We start from the raw sequence: 17,693 nt of genomic DNA on the forward strand, positions 1-17,693 counted from the left end.
AAAGAAAGAAAGAAAAAAGAAAAAGAAAACCTTTTCCAAAAATGTTCCCCACCACCCCTAAGATACTTCTTTGGTCCCCTCAGTGTGATGCTCAAGAATCTTCTGTGCCTCCTCATTGCCACTGGTTTATAGATATTGGCCTCTTCTACACATTCACAATTCTTGCACTTCTACTCCCTCTGCTTTTCAGAAGGCTACCCTGTACTCTCCTCGTTTGTGATGTGGGAAACAAAGGCAAGCTGAGGACAAAGCATATTCTAACAGCCACCTCCACCCCCACCAAGGTGAGATATGTGACATTCCTCATGCACTCCTGGCTGCCCAAGAACAAAGGAAAAAGAAAAACAAATGGTTAACTGATAGACTCATGTCCCACAGGACTGTGTTCTCTTATCAGTTTGTAACTATCTTGATAATTTACAAGAAAAAAAAAAAAAACTTCTATCAATAGTTAGGCCTCCAGGATCCTATAAGTCTACTTAGGAAATGAAAGTCCTTTTGAGGGGCACCTGGGTGGCTCAGTCAGTTGAGCATCTTACTCTTGGTTTTGGCTCAGGTCATGATCTCAGGGCTTCATGGGTTTGAACCCCGCATCGGGCCCTGCGCTGGCAGTGTGGAGCCTGCTTGGGATTCTCTCTCTCCTTCTCTCTCTCTGCCCCTCCCCCACTCATGCTGTCTCTGTCTCTCTCAAAATAAATAAACTTAAAAAAAAAAGTCCTTTTGAAAACTTCCCCTAGTCTTTACCTCCCCCAACTCCCGAGTATATAATCAAACACTCCTCACAACCCCAGTGCAGCTCTTTCTGCCCATGAGTCCTGTCCCCGTGCTTTAATAAAACCACCATTTTGCACTGAAGACATCTCAAGGATTCCTTCTTAGCTGTTGGCTAGAACCCCAACACTTCAAAGCACATCAGTTTGCTTCTTAGCATCAAAATCATCTCCTACAGTTTCTATTTGTAGTGTCCTTTGCCCTCTACTCTGTTCATCCCAAACCTTCTGGTTCTTCAAGGGTTATCTCAAGACTGGCTTCCTTCAAGGATCCCTTCTGACTATTCTGGGCATTATTCCCCCTCCCCCCCACCCCCCGCCCTGTCTCAAACTCCCTTGTCATTTGGGTTTGCACTGTCTTGTATTTGTTCCAGAGAGTATTTTCAGCTATCCCATGAGATAGAGAACTCCTGGAGGTGAGGGAGGGACAATGCCACATTTTTTTTCTCTGTAGCCCCAACAGCATCAAACAATGTCTGATGCATATCATAAAATAAATCAATTTGGTTGAAAAAAATAGATCCAGGAGACTAGACAAAGAGCTAGAGAATTTTCCAGAGTGGCTCCCTTTTTACAGGAAGGTAGGTACATGATCCCACACAGACCTTACATTAGCTTTTGTTTCACAGTTTTTTTTTGTTTACACAGCTTTTGTTTCAACTTTCCCGTAGGAGACAATTATACATGGCACTTCCATAGCAAAGAAGCAACTCTGGCATGTTAAGCTACAATTTGTAATGCCAACATAGGGCAGAACTACAGTTTGAGAGAAAACACCTTACAGAAACATTATAACTTAGATTAACCAAAAATAATTGCCTGGAACAGTCAATCAGCCAGATTTCCTCCACTCCACTCTTAACAGAGAATTAACTCCGTGCTTAACTCCATTCTTGTTTTCTATAAGAAAATAGACAAGCGGGAATTTATGAAAACAACAACCAAAGTGCTACTTCTGGTTTAGGTTGAGACAGTCAGTGGAAAGTTGGGACACCATCCTATGCCTTCTGCAACCATCTACAAAAGCTTACATTGAGATCTGCTGTCAGAATAATGACTTTGTGATACTGCGAGACTTACAGTCATTCATGCACTCACTTGTTCACTCTATAAAGCACCATATTAATAATCCAGGGTGATGAGCAGTATTTGAATTCCAGAAAGGGGAGGAAGTAGGTGGATATTGATAATTATGTTGCAAAACAGAGAGTAAGAGGGAACAGGGGAGACATAAAGGGCTATGGGATTTCAGAGGACTGGGATGTTACTTCTGATTGGTGGACATGGGGAAGGATTCATGGAGGGGGCAGCCTTTGATGTGGTTCTTAAAGGAGGACATGATTTGGAAAAAGGGTTTCTCAAACATGGGATCAGCATGTGCCCACCCATGAAGGTGGGAATATAGGGCAATGGCAAATACTCCAGTGTAGCTGGGGCACAGATATGAAATAGGATATTGTGGGAGATAAGAGACAAGACTGATTTGGATGGGGCCAAACCAGGGATGGTTCTGGCCCTAATTTAAGGGTGTCTGTGTGTGTGTGTGTGTGTGTGTGTGTGTTTGTGGAAAAGGTCTTTGGGCGGGGTGGGGGGGGAAGTCCTTAAGGACAACCAATTGCTCTATTGCTCTGGTATCAATGAGCTGGGAAGATTGGCCAGAGCAATACAGAAAACAGGTAGGCTATTTAACCTTGTGGAGTGGCCCTAAACAATAGGAATGGAGAGAAAGCCATTGTGAGAAATGAGAGACAAAATCACTCCCTCTTGGGAACTCTTTATACATATAGGGAAGGCAGTCAAGATGGTTTTGAGGTGGGTGATGAGGAGGATTGATGATCCCTTAATTAATAAGTGATTCAAGAGGAGGAGTATTTTTAGGAGGAAAGATCATAAATATAATTTTGAATACACAAATGTGGGGTATCTGGCTAGAAATGTCTAGCAGGCAGTGGGAAATCTCAGGGTGGAGCTGTGGAATGAAGCCAGACATGACAAAACAGAAATGAGTCATCTGCACAGTCTTGACAGGTGGAACCCTGGGGGAGAGTGAGATCCTGAGGGAAAATCTGGGGAGGGGCCTTGCTGGATGGGAAGAGTGTTGAAGGACACCCTGGAGAGGCAATCAGAGCAGCAAGAGAAAATCCAGCTAATATACTGATCAGTAGTGTTAACTACTCCAGGGAGTCCCAGGGGAATAAAGGATTGAATTAGTCATTGGACTTCATTACCATGGTAAGACTGGTGATCATTGAGGGGACACTTTCATTGGAAACTTGATGATGGAATCCAGATTTCAAAGGGCAAATGTGTCCCTGGAAAGGGGAATTAAGCAGATCATGCTTGTTTTCAAAATGTTTTGTACATCAATCCAGGAACGTAATACATTTGAGAGTGACTTTAATGAGTGCCAGTACAGAGTATTTTTTTTAAGTAGGCTTCACCCTCAGCATAGAGCCCAACACAGGGCTTGAACTCACAACCCTAAAATTAAGATGTGAGCTGAGATCAAGGGTCAGATGCTTAACTGGCTGAGGCACCCAGGCGCCCAAAGAATATTTTTTTGTGAACAGTGAGCACCATGTTTTCCTTAAACATGCTCTATATACATAGTTCCCTTAGGGGAGCAATGGTGTCATTCATCTTTGTGCCCTGCCTATCCCTGCCCTCTGAAAAAACAAACCAGACAAACCAGGCCTTAAACCCATGACTGGATCTAAGTAGGAGCTCTAGTTATTTGCCATCTCACTCGTGGATTCCCACTGTGGCCCAGAATGTGGGGAACCCTGTGGGGAAGTCCCGTGGTGAGGTCCATGGAGAGTAGTGCATGAAGGCGTTTCCTACCCACAACCCTCAAAATCACTACCATTTATTGAATGCTATGCACCCAGCATTGTGTTAAACCAGGCAGTAAAGTGGATTCTAGTCCCTGCCTCCTCCTCCTCCTTCTGCTTCCCACTCCTTTCCTAACCCTGCTCCCAGCCCATCTTGGGGCAGAGCAACCACTTTTTCATCAAGAAAATGGGTCATTCTCCCTGTAGCTTTCCTGAAACCCTCTCTCTGGCTCCCACCACTCTTCTCTTTGGTTCTCTTCTTGCTTTTTGGATTGTCCTCTCCTGATCTCTTACTTACCACATGGATGTGACCATGTCCCATGGACTCTCCTCTCTGTACACAGAGGGGCCTCTGAGAGACGCCCATTTGCGGCCCTCACTGTCCTCTTAGGGACTCCCCCAGTGCTCCGGCCCTTGAGTGCCTTATCCAACTACACTGTTGGTAAGAGTCCTCTGGGCATCCAGAATTCAGCAAGTCCAAAATTAACCTCGTTATCTTTCTTTTTAAATTTCCTCCTTCACCTGTAGGTGTCATCTTCCAGTGAGCCCTGGGCCACAAGCCTCCTCCCTGAGCCCCTTCTTTCATATTCATCGTTCACCAGTTTTGTTACTTCCATCAACGGAATGGCTGGAGTATCTCTACAATCTATTCACAATGTGCTATTTCCACTATCACTCCCCCAAGTCTGGTCTTCTTATCATGTGTTTCAACCTCCACAATAGCATTTTAACTGTCTCCAGTTTCTTATAAAATCCAGTATCGAAGAATATTTCCAAATACGGATATTTTCGCCATTTCATTCAAACAATTTTTCAGTGACATCTGATTATATAAAATCCAAATTCCTCTGCTTGGCATACAAGGCCCTTTCTCATTGAACCCACCTTTGTGTTCTTTTATTTAGGGCCCCCCTTTCTCATTTAGCCTATGTGATAGCTGTTCTCAACATGACTCCCTGACTTCGGTCAAACTGTTTCCTTTGCCTGGAACAGCCTTACGTCTTGCCCACACTGGTGAAATCATACTTGTCACTCAGGTCCCGGCTAAAATGTAAAGTAGAACCTTCTATGACTCTGCTAAGCAGATTTAGTATATTGCCTTCTTTGAACTCTTATCACTCCTTTGCCAATACTACTCATACTTGCCCCTCTGCCTGGTTTTCTCCCTGTCACTCCTACTTACTTGTGAATGCATATAGGCAGAGGCTCTCTTATTAATCTTTACATCCCAGCATTGAGTAAGAGCCTGACAGATGTTGGTGAGACTGGACAGAAACCACAAAGAGCCTTCTTGTGTTTTTGTTTTTGGCTGGTGACACTGGTTAATTGGTTGATTCAGGTCTCCTCACCTCCATGGATTACAGACTAGGTAAAGTAAATTAAATGGTAAGCATATACCTTTCTTTTGTCAGAAACACAAATCTATACCTATTTAAACCATAGTCAATGGACTGGACTTCCCTATAATTGTTCCATGGCTTTACGCCTTTTCCAGTAAATTGGAGCTTTCTCCTTTATGCTCTGACTCAGGCTTCCCCTGATCATAACATCCTTGAGAGACAGACACTTTAGAGAAATGATACATTTAAAACATCTGTTTTTTAAGACATCCTCAAAGAATAATTGCAATTGTGTGTGTGTGTGTGTGTGTGTGTGTGTGTAATACTTATATGGGCATAAAAGTATTTGGTAAGGAATTGTTTAGCATTAGGCCAAATAACTCACTTAGTGAGTAAATATTATCTTTCACGTTAGAGTTATACCAATCCCAATGGCAATCTGCAGGGTCCTTAACAGTTGGAAAATATGTTTCAGGAAAAATTCAGAGAGCTAGCTTAAAAGACTTTGGTGGAGAGATGCTTAACCATGGCTGTGACAGTGTCAGTGGGGTCACATCAAGCCTGAATTGAGAAACGTGTCAGTCTGATTCATGCTTCCATGCCTAACCATGGGGACTGAGCATGGTATCAATTTCTGCCGAAAAGTCAAACTGATGTTTTAAAATTCCAGTCCTACCTATTAAAATGTGGCAGTAGCCACCTGCCCATTGCAGGATTTCACAGTGGAAACGTGGGCCACCCTCGGGGTGTGTTTGAGGGGTGAAAAGTTGCTTGAACCCTATTTGCAAGGCTATCATCTATATTCTGCTTTATTTATGTATGGGATTTTTTTCCCCTTAAGCCTTTTTCCAAGTGCTGGCTCAAATACAGCCAACACTTAAGAATATTCATTTTGAAATAGTGGTGAATCATGTTCAGATACAAAGTTATGCCTACTTTTTAAAAAGTCACAACTATCCCCCCCCCCCCCCCCCCAAATTTGGTGTATCTTTGAGCACAAGGAAGGAAAGTGAGAAGCTCCAGTCCTGTGTGGACAGCGACCACAGGGTGGGTGAGGGACATACTGTGATGCCAGGGGATGTTCAGAGATCCTAGGGCTAGAATGTTTGGCAATGCGGCTCTCCTTCTGTCTGGTGCCAAAGGGGTGCCCTGGGTTAGAGCTGTCTGAACTTGGGTTGAGGGGAAACCAATTTGATCATTTGCATCAAAGCCTGGGGAGGATTTTTGGAAGTGTGTGGAGCAGAACTCTGCCAGTGCGGTCTGCTGTACCCTCCCTCCCTTTCCTTCCTGCTGGGGCCATTCTGGACCAGACCCCTGGAATTTGGTGCATCTCAAGTTTTCAGGAACCCACAAATTCTATCCTTATAAGGATAGCATATCCTTATAAGGATAATGTAAGGTCTCAGCTACATGTATTTTCCAGAGCTCTAGCAGTAATTAGACAAGCTACTATGAAAGAAAAAGCATTATACATCAGTTACAAACAATGCAAAACCAAAGCTCATTAGAGAAAGATAATATTCATGCAGATTTTACAAACCGTGTCTTTAGGGTGGCCCAATAAGTAGAAATATGGGGACCCATGCTTGTCACTTTTCATGCACATGGAGAGACTGGAAGGTACCATTCCTAAAGGAAGGGGAGGAACAGCCTAGGACCAATCATTAGAATTAACAGAACCAGTGACAAAGATATATTATTACTGTTAGAGTCAAGATTGCTTAGTATGTTTAGAGCAGCCGAATACAAATTATCTAGGCAGTAAGAATAAAGACTTTAAGTAGAGCTACCCCTGTCGAGCATGCAGCATGAAATTAGTGCAAGACTGAGCTACATGTGTATTCCAAAAGTAGATTTTTCTCAAAATATTGAGGGCATCCTGAGGCGCTTTTAGGGAGGCACAGATGTTAAAAATTTTTTGAAATGGTCATATCACAGTTTTTGTAGAATTGTCTCACAAAAATGGGATGTTTAGCGATAGCCGCTGTCATTTGAGAATCAGTCACAGTAATCAGTTCCAAACTATGAACAACTGAAAAAATGAAAACGTGGTGTGCCCATGTTTATATCTCTCTTTTTGCTAATAATCTCACATGTTCTTATGCTTCCCTCACCTCTGACAATTTGTTTATTTATAGTCAAAGTGCACAGTTGACTTGCTGAGTGTAATTGTTTTCTGGAAAAAAATAAAGCAGGGAAAAGAAACGCAGCCCCACCCTGCCTGCTCTCCTCTGAGGTACTCACCTGTCCCAGGGCCATGCTATGAAGCTACCCTCTCGGTGGCTCTCTTGCTTTGTCTTTTTCTCAGCTCTTGGGCTACAGGTCTTTATCTACACGTAGATGGGTACTAGACACTCTAGAATATCCAAATCAATAGTCTCCAAGGGACAGGACCCAGGAGGTGCACCAACGGCCACCCCCCCACCCCCACCCCTTGCCCGCTACTGTGTTTTCTCAGCTCCGTGCAGCCCCGGGGGAAAGGAAGGTGAATGTGAGGTTAATGTGATCGGAACAACTTAAGCCGTGCAGCTCAGACATTTTGAGCCTGATGTACTCCTTGCTGGCATTACTGATGGTGTTCCCCATCTAAATACCTAACTTGCTCCAAACGGGGTGCTATGTCTGCATGGCTTCAGTATGCAGAATGGAACAGCGCTCCACGTAGATTTCTGATTATGCCACATGGAGTGCTTTTCACAGCATGGCGTGTGTCTGAGGGAAGGGAGACCAAGGGTGAGCACTAGCACCTTGAGGTTAAATGGAAAGCGGAACCTCTCTGTGGTAAGAAAACTAATGCTTAACTACGGATGTTAGAAATGGAAATTACATTTCAGGACTTATTAATTGAGTTTACCATTTAGCCCTGCCAAGATGCAAGTAATTTTGTACCAAAAGAATCAAGCTGTTTTAGTGTCACACAGAGAGAAGGCTCTCATCTTGTTTTAAATGTGACCTCTACTGGACTTGAAAGATACATGTGCGAGGAAACCTCATGGACAGAAGTTCAAAGAAAAAACCCAGAACATGGTGGAAATAAATTGCTGTGAAGGCTGGGGTAGAAATTGCAGTGAAATGTGAAAAATGGAGTTGTATGCTGGCATATTCAATGCACATGTTATGAGTGTGTATGTTCGGCCTTAACACCTAGGGTCCTGATGAGGCCAGAATCACTAGGTGTTACAGAGCACATGCTGAGAAAATCAGAGACCTTTGTTCAGGAGTGTAAAAGCAAGTTATTCTGTAAGCAAATGTCTGAGCCACATTATAGTTAACAGCTCTTTAGTCAGGACTAAGTGTGCATTCATTCTATGAAAAAAATAACAAGAACTGAGCCCAAATAGCACATTGAAAAATGTGTGTGATTCTCAAAGTTTAGAGATTTTGCTATAATTAGAGTGCATCATTCAAGCCTGGAGTAAGGCATTATAGAATTTCATCTTTGGTCCTGACTGAGGGAATTAAGTTAAAAAGAAATATTAAGAAGCCTTTATCAGGATAGGAACGTTGCCACAATCCTATCTTGGAGCAAGGCTGTATGCAGATTTCTCAAAAAACAAAAATCTGGCTTCATGGACTCATTATTTCTTCCATTAGAAATGAAAAGTTTAGAGGGCCTTAGTTAAAAAATGAAAGCTTGAAAGTGACTTGGAGACTCCACGGTTGCTGGTTATGGCAGTTGGCTGGACCTACCCAAGAGTTTGTCTTAAGGAACTGATATACTGCTTTGAGCACCTGGAGTGCAGAGTTTGGTTGGCTGACCGCTTCGCAGGGATCAAAACCTTTTCTGTATCAGCCCTACTTTGAGACAAGAAAAAAATCAGACAGTGGGGAAAATGATTTTGGCATTTAGCACCCTCTTCCCAATGAGTGCAGCTGAGGGGTTAGAAGCTTATCTCGAATCAACTCTTGAACCCCAAGGTCAGCCTGTCCTCTGTGAGGAGGGTGGGAGCTGAGCTTGGATGGTCAAAAAAGGCCAGAGATGGAAAATGGGAGGACAATGGGAGGAAGATCTAGTCTCCTTTCTTTAAGTTGTAATGCTGTGAGTCTCAGGACAAAAACCATTTAGACTAGACGGCCTGCAGAGCGGGGGAGGCACACCTGACAGTGGGGGCCAAGGAGAAGTAAAAACTCCTATGCGCCCGGCCTTTACAGCAGAGCCAGGGAAGATACACCCCGTAATCTTGGGAGCATGGCATTCCCTGAGATGGAGATTTAAAAATACAGAGTCCTGGGCCAGATCCACACATCATGTTCACGCGTGCATGTGCACACAGCTTGAAAACCAGGCTGCCCGCTTTCTTGTCTCTTAACTTTTATCCTTGCTCTCCCCTTTCCCCTCCGCTCCTTGTAAAAAACATTCTCTTAAATGTGTGACTTCCTGGGGATCCATGTTGATGTTCTTACGGCATTCAGTAGTGCTTTCTCTAAGAAAATTCCTTCTCCCTGGACTTTTGAGGAAGCAGTCCTCCGTGGGAGAGCCCAGCTTCATGCTGGGGGAAGGAAGGGAATGTTCTATCAGAGCCTAAACTCTGACTCTCCAGGATGGGTTACTGGAAGCGCTGGGATATTTAGGTTTTCTAAGATGCACGTGGCCAACAACTTACGTATTTGGAAAATGAGGGTGGTTGGACCTCAAAGGCCAAATTGGTTCTTCTTGGTAGATTTCTTGGGTACTATGTAGTCTAATATATTTTACCAGAGTCTTAAATGCCTAACAAGTGAGGACTTGGGGAAGGGGGTCATTTAGTATATCCTTAAAAGAGAAAAATGCACGTTGGAAATCATGTAAGGGTATCCAAAAAGAGCAAATATTCATTATAGTCCTTGGGCCCCAATAAAACAATGTGAAGAAATGAGATTTCATCCTTCTCCTAAAATCACTTAAAATAACAAATGAGTTTTTTGCTGAACAGTGGGGAAACGGAATCTCAAAGTTGTGTGTGTTTTTTAAGGAAGCTTTTGCCTCTGACTCCATGAAATGGGAACTTATTGGGAGCTTCACAGAGCATTTGCTGGGCTCACCTACATGCTGCAGAGAGCAGTCACGAGCCTTTTTAGGCAGGACGAACCCTGTCCTCTGTATGATGCGGCCCGGAGTTCTGCCGGACAGCCTGAGCTCTTCCCTGGGTCTGACTCAGTAGAGGTGTACTGGAGTGATTTGTGGAACCTCTCATGGAAAAGGAAGATACACTCAACCATGAATGTCAGAAGCTGAAATTAAATTTCAGAATTTATTATTGAAGCAAGCTGCCTTTTGCCCTATTAAAAATGCAGGTGAATTAGTGCAGAGCCTACTGAACGTGGTCTCTGAGGAAGAAGCCAAGACAATGGAGACTCTCTCCTTTTATCGTGGGGGCACAGCAGCACACCCACAAACCCTCCGGTTATGAGGTCATAGTGCTCCAGGCTTCTTGGGGCTGACAGCCACAGGAGGGGAACATCGGTGATTAGCAAATTTGCCAGATGAAGTTTTGGTTTACTGACTTAGAATTTAGAATAATTCAGACAAGGTCTAAGCAGAAATTTACGTATACTCAGCGAGTCCTTTCTTCAGAAAATGTACAAAGCATTGGTATAAATATTACAAAGGCAATGTTTAACAAACTAAAGAAGCCAAGTGCTTTTCAAGGATCCTTAATACTCTAGAAGTATGTATTAAATCCCACAAATAATTAATAAAACCCACTTAAATTTTTTACTAGAGCAGATCTGTGAAGACCTTTTAATCAGTCACCACTGATTCTGTTAGATTCTGTTAGAATCAGTGGTTACATATATCCTCATTCTTAGATTGTTAGCTCACCCAGGGCCAGGATCGTATCTTGTGTTCAGTGCCAGCAAAGTGCCTTGCACATCGTTAGTGCCCAGAAAAATCCTGATTTAGTTAAGGGAACAGTAATGATGTGAACTGATGATATTAATTACAAGATTTGTCTTGTATTAATATTTAGTAGGGGTATACTGTCTGCATTTATCTTCGTATGGTCAGAGGGACGAAAGCTCTTGCTGAACAAATAACTATAAAAAAGATAAGAGTATGCTTATAATGTTCACTTGTAATATATATTCTTGTCAATATATATTCTCTTTTTTTTTAATCTTTTATTGTAATCACCTAGTGCTCATCATGACAAGTGAAATCCTTAATCCCCATCACCTGCTTTAACCCATTGCCACCATGCCCACCTTCCCTCTGGTAACTATCAGTTTCTTCTCTATATTTAAGAGTCTGTTTCTTGGTTTCTCTCTCTCTCTCTTTTATTTCCCGCTTTGTCATTTGTTTTGTTTCTTAAGTTCCACATGAGTGAAATCATTTGGTATTTGTCTTTCTCTGACTGACATATTTCACTTAGTATTATACTCGAGCTCCATCCATGTTGTTGCAAATGGCCAATGTATATTCTTGGAAAAAAAACCCCAAATAAACATTGCCTATTGCCATATAAGTAGAGACCAGTACTGCTTAATCTGGTGCTCTAATAAATTGTAAATCATGTGTATTTCCTGATGAAAGGCAGTATTATTTGGCCTATTCATTTCTTTAGCTATAGTTACTGACTCCTATCTTTTCTCTACTTCCTTAATGCAGTTTTATTGTGCTTACAAAATGAAAACAATTCCATTTACCAAAGACCTGTAATCAAGTCCAAACCCATTAAAGACATAATTCACTTTCAAAATTGAAGGGTAGGCAGAAGTCAAATTCAGATTGACTCTTTCTTTTTCCCTTTGCGTGGGCATTTGGTGTTCGTTGTTCCTGGGCCACCGATACTAAGAAAATTTCACTTCATCCTTCTGACCCTGCCTGGTCTCCTAAGACCACCCTCTCCATTTGCAACAGGACTCCCTTCACCTTGGTAGTCATAAAGACATGCTCTGTTGCCTCTTCAGAGAATAAACAGGCTAGACCACTAAGACTAGAAAGCATATTTCTCTTTTGTTTTATTTTGAATTTAATCAGATTTGAACAGCAAATATCACCAGGGGAAAGGCCCAAGTTGGTCCGAACTGGTTGATTTTTATTTCATCCAGTGGCACCTCTATTTACCCTGACCCTGGCTCTGTGGCTCAGCATCTAAATCAAGTAAGTGTTCACATCGATTCCTTGAATGCTAATGAAGGACACCTGTATTTCAAGGCAGGGAGCTAATTTGTATAATTTATTCCTGTGCAGCTTTCCAACCATGATACATGCTTTCTTCTCTCTTAACCTTTTAAGATTTAATTCAAATAGCAACAACCAGTGTCAAGGAGGGCATTACTTTGGAGGCATCATCTTCGGATTCTTTTTCTCAGTATGGTGGAGTGAAATTTCCTTATTCTTGCCAGTTGTTGAGATGTGTGTCAGGGGAGGGGGGAGCTCGCGCTTCCCGCGGAGTTTATAATCAACAAATTCTTATCCTGAGGACTAAAGTAGAGTTGAAGTATCCATCTCCTTCAAGGACTTAGCCATAAAAGCAACTTCTTCAAAGCCCTTATCGCTTGCTGACTCCCCCTGCAGCAGCTCGACAGCCTGTGTGCAGCTCCTACCTCCGCGGCCGCATTTACTGATTTATGCCTGTGACTTGGCTGGGGTGTCGTCTGCCGATTAGTCTTGCAGTAATTATGGATGGCATATTTGCAGCATATTTATTCCTCTCCTCAGCTCACTTGGATTCACACTGATTTTGTTTAGTCAACAATCTGACAGATTACCCTTGGTATTTTTTTTTTTCCTTCAATTGTACCTGCGCTTATCTCTCTGTCACAGATCACCTTAGGAACTCAGAGCAAGAGTTCTGTATTTCTCTTGACTGAAATCAGCTTTTCCTTGACGTGGCCAAATGTCCAGATAAGGGTCTTGCTTCAGAGCTGTTGTGAATTCAGAATTCTGCAGGTATCTGAGGGAGGGCTGGTAGATATCACTTAAAACCCTGCCACAGGCTGTTGGTTGTCGATCTACTCTTCAAAGTTCACTCTCCCAGGCTGGGTTAAATCCGCACACCTCCCTAGCAGGTTATGTATCCTACAGATTCTGATAACCCCCTTTAACTATCTTTAAGGATGAATTTTTGCTAAGTTTAGGATCTTAAAAGTCAAACAAAGGAAGCAAACACAGGATTAAGCTCATAGTTGATGGAAAATTCAGTGTTCCTGTGATGAGGGTGCCATTTGGACAAAGTGGATTATATTCTTGGTTATATCTACTGGCTAACTCAAGCATTTTCTTTCATTGTCCTTGTTTCTGTTATTCGGTTTTGTTACCTCCCCCATCTTGTGTTCAGACGTTGGACAAAAAATTCTGCTTCATGATATAGTCTACTTAACTGGCGATGAAGGAATTATGATGTTCCTTAGCTGTGAGCAGTCCTTTTATGCTGGGGTCATTTGTAAAATGACTGTGGCTGCTTCTTTGGCTTGCTCCTGGTACAGGAGTTCACATGACAGCCTTGAGACTGTTATCCTTAAAGGGACCTGCTTGCAAGGTTGGCCATTGGCTGGCCTCTGGGACTGTAACAGGTAAGTTGTCTCCTACACTAATATAAACCCTTCCCTAAATGATAAGGGTGTCTCATGGATAACCGTGCAAACAACACAATTTATGCTGAACACCTGCTTTTCTTATAGGAGTCTAGAATTTTGGTATGTGCTAGGCAGAGAGTGGTCTGCATGACCAGCACCCAGTATAAGCCCTGGGTGCCAAATCTTTAATGAATTGCTCTGGGTAACAGTATCACACCTTTATTGCTGAATTTTTATTGCTGGGGGAAGAGTGATCTCTGGGTGACCCAGAGAGAGAGAGAGAGAGAGAGAGAGAGAAACAATAAAGAAGCCTGTACCTAGATTCCTCCAGACTTTGCCTGTTTCTCCCCCTTATGATCCCACTGTGTATCCTTACTATGTCATTATGATAAATCTTACCTGTGAGTACAACTATATTCTGTGTCCCAGGAATCTTTCCAGCAGATTTTTGAATGTGTGTGTGGTCTTAGAGATGCCTGAAACACCCTCCTCATTAGTTGCTATGACTCCAGAAATATCACTTGATGGCATTATCCTCAAAGATCTGGTCTGATCCCTACCTTCTCGGTTTCTCATGCAAAACCAGGCATCTTTCAGCTTAGATTTTCCTGAAGTGCTAATGTTTACTTAGTTTGTGATTTTTCTTTTACTTCTCTAAAGGAGAAGATCTTGCTCTTCTCTATTAAATTGGTTACTCTGTGGGCGCCTGGGTGGTGAGGTCATGATCTCACAGTTTGTGAGTTCAAATCTCACATCGGCCTTTGTGCTGAGGTGTGGGGAGCCCGCCTGTGATTCTGTCTCTCCTTTTCTCTGCCCCTCCCCCACTTGTGTGTGTGTGTGTGTGTGTGTGTGTGTGTGTATGTGTGCATGTGTGTGTGTGCGCTCTCTCTCTCTCTCAAAAATAAATAAATACAAAAAATTTAAATTGCTTATTTTGTGACATAATCTCGAAAGCTAATTTACAATCAAAATCTAGGTCATTCTAACATCAACAGTAGCTGACAAACTCTAACTAACCATTGGCAAGTATGATTTAATGTTACATTTTAGGGGAATATATTTAGAAGAACTCTGCAGTACTTCTGGAGTTAACCATATTGACAATTGGTCCCTCTAAACTGTGTCCAGATGTTTGACAAACCCTGTTGGTTAATTTTAGAATTTAACCTTAACCATATATTTCCAGATGATGGATGAATTAATGGGATCATGGTGACATGATCCTGAATTTTTGTCTTGTTCAAAAACATGTTTTTATTTTTTCTTTAAAGATGCTTTGAGACAGCATCATACGTAGGCATTATAAGCTGAGTCATGCTGCCAGTTGGGCAGTGGTACTGTTGTAACTGCTCACCATAGACACTATAGTGTCTATAGCTCACTATAGACAAGCTGCTGAAAATGTGAACCAAATAGTGATTTTATAAAAGAAAAGAAAGCTCGGGATAGCCATGTTGTTCAGATTAACTTCTTAAAGTTTAATTTGTTAGTAAAATAAGAACAATATTAACTCTATGGAAATTCCTTGGTATAGATAATGGGTCTTGCCATGGAATGAAACATACCTTTGAAATAAGGTATTTTTTAGAAGTGATTAATTCACACAGGTCAGTTTGGTCTTATTGAATCATGTATTGCTCTGGAGTGCAAAAAGTTACCCTATTCCAAGAGTAAGAGTCTTTACAAAAGGATTAGTGCTGGTGCCATTTAACAGGATCAGGCCTGAGCTTGTTGCTAATACTCATATTTAAAAATATTTTATTAGATCCAAACATTAAGGATGGGACCTGGGATGAAATCTTTCCATGGGCACAGAGCCAGCCCTACAGAAACTTCTCAACGCTTTCTTTGAGTATTTGCCAGTCCTTTTGGGGTTTCAAGACCACGAAAACAAAATTTTTAAGGGCATTTGATTTCAGATATTTCAACTGAACTCAGGACTATACTGCCTGCTAACTAAGGAAGTGTTCAGCTCATTATTAGGTAACTTAGGCAAGTTACCCATAATTAAGGTAAGCATAATTTGAGAGGGAAAAGCGTTATTTAGAATTTGTGTGTGTGTGTGTGAGGGGGGGGGTGGTAGGGGATGAATGGATGAAAATGAGAATCAATTTTTCTAGATCAACAATTTGAGCTAATTATTCAGACCATGGTTAAATCCCATTGCCCCCTGCGCCTGTTTTCACTGATATCTGTCCGTCTTTCTGTCACTCCCTGAGATTAATTACAGCCAGTTCAGGGTGTGATGCTTCTCATGTAATGACCACCCGGCAGTTTCTTAGTAAAACTGTCAGTGATGTCTTAAATGGGCTGCTGAAAAATAACACCATTAAAGACTTCTGAAGCCAAATCTAATGTACTTCAATTCCTTCCTGAAAAGCACAGAGATACACATTAGAGTGAATTTTTGAACTATCCCTAAATGCCAAGAAAATGCAATCACTGCATGAAGTTTACATTCTAATCTCCCCACCTGAAGATCTGTTCTTTTTTGTTCCCTGGTCCCAGTCACATACCCTACAGGGCAGTTGTGATTCATGAGCAATTTTAGGAAATAAGTGATAAATTACTGTGGACTCAAATGAACAGAAGACTATTAGTCAAATTGCAAAAGTTCTAACATATAAGTGGTGGCTGGATCTCCCTGCACGCTCAGAGATGCCCTGAAAGGTCCTCTATTTGCTATTTTAAACATCACTTAACCAAGGGAGCAAAAGAAAGAGCTCACACGCATATAAATCTTCGGCTTAAATGTACATATGCATGTATATATCTATTGATAGCCAAGTCTATATTTAGGTAGAATTAGAGAACTGATACAGTTTTACAAATAAGCATAGGCATTTACAGTACACAGAAGAAACAGAAAACAGGTGAATCAAAACATGAAACGTACCATACTCCGGGACCTGCCCCGTCCCGCGCTTCAGCAGCAAACGGACCCTTCTTCCTCCCGACTTGATGAGCTCTATTGCTCTGGCGTGTGTCATGTCTCTTGTGCTTTCCCCATTGATTTCAATGATTTGATCTCCTACCTGTTAATTAAGGAAACATTAACTCAGCCAAGGATGGTTCTACTCACCTTGCATTTCCAACAGATTAGAAAAGCATCCCTTAAAGAATACTGGTTTCCAGAGAGCATCTGAACAATTTGATTGCAGCCCGCTGCTTCTCAGAAGCAGCTAATTCCTGGCTACATCTTGAATCTGACCACCAAACTTAATTTACCTTTACAGAAATTAAAATATCAGGCCATAAAGTTGGGGTGATATGTTACTTATTTTCAGTTAGTGTGGCAGAGGCTTTAATTAAACTTTTAGCATTTTTTTTTTAAATTAGGGAATATGTTTGAAGTCACAATTCCAAACAAACCTGGCACCTTTGCTTTGAAACAAGAAGTAAATATTTTAAGGCCTTTTCATTGAACACAGTGCCAGCTTTGGACTTAGTGCAGCATTTAATTCAGCATGCTGGATGAGATGATCGGTTTTTGGGCTTCTCTGATAATTTTTATCATGCATCATTTAAATTCCCCTGGGTGCTATTGTGATATCGCCTTCTTTGTAAATATGGTTGGTTGATATTCAAGTTTGATGATGAGTTTTCCATCACAGTTGTTTGAATTAAAAATGAGATCTTCCATTCTCCACACATGACTAATGCCCTTGCTAAATCTTTGCCATGCTCGCAACTGATTGCCAGAACTGTTTGGTTAAATACCAGTCCCTCTTGAATTGTAAGAAATGCCCAGGCTTCATAAGCAATTCCCATTTAGCCTCTGTGAATAGTTAGATGGAATAAAAGAGGTTCAACCATGAGCACATCAGGTAACTCCCACAGTACCATTACTGTCAGGAACCTTTGAATTAAAATATATTTCATTTCAGTGGAAGTCATTTAAGATAAATTGACCAGGGAAAGCACCATGAGTTGCTTTGCAAAAATGTTATTTTAGTTGGGTCCCTAAAAGCAGACCTCAACCTAAACTCTATAATGCAGACAGAATCGTGAATAAACTCTCCATAGCAGAGCATTATCAAGATGGGTGCCGGGCAAGAAGTGGAATAAAAAGTTGCCATCACAATGGCAAGACAGCACTAAAATAAGACCACTCCCCACCCCCAAAATGAGGGGAAAGAACAAACACATGTTTGTAGTAGCAAGAGAGTAATATCTCTGTTTAAAGAGGATTTTCTAGGGGTAAGGACTTTAGTGCAATGAAGGAAAAGACTTCTCCTTCCACTTTGTGT

General features: G+C 41.8%; 1 protein-coding gene across 12 annotated transcripts in view; it reads right to left on the minus strand.

The window, feature by feature from the left end:
• The window catches only part of MAGI2 (membrane associated guanylate kinase, WW and PDZ domain containing 2), a 1,325,358-nt gene that overhangs the window by 54,873 nt on the left and 1,252,792 nt on the right, over positions 1 to 17,693 (minus strand). For 9 of the 12 annotated variants that reach the window (XM_053897620.1, XM_053897618.1, XM_053897619.1 and 6 more), the window contains one exon: positions 16,340 to 16,478. In XM_053897620.1, coding sequence (XP_053753595.1) covers positions 16,340 to 16,478 — 139 coding nt within the window. Of the gene's footprint in view, positions 1 to 6,481; positions 6,593 to 16,339; positions 16,479 to 17,693 lie in introns of all 12 variants that reach the window. The other 3 variants (XM_019451319.2, XM_019451321.2, XM_019451320.2) reach the window with 2 other exon arrangements.

The sequence above is a fragment of the Panthera pardus genome, unplaced genomic scaffold, assembly GCF_024362965.1.
Source record: "Panthera pardus isolate Hobbes unplaced genomic scaffold, ASM2436296v1 HiC_scaffold_8, whole genome shotgun sequence".
In the NCBI taxonomy this organism is placed as follows: domain Eukaryota; kingdom Metazoa; phylum Chordata; class Mammalia; order Carnivora; family Felidae; genus Panthera; species Panthera pardus.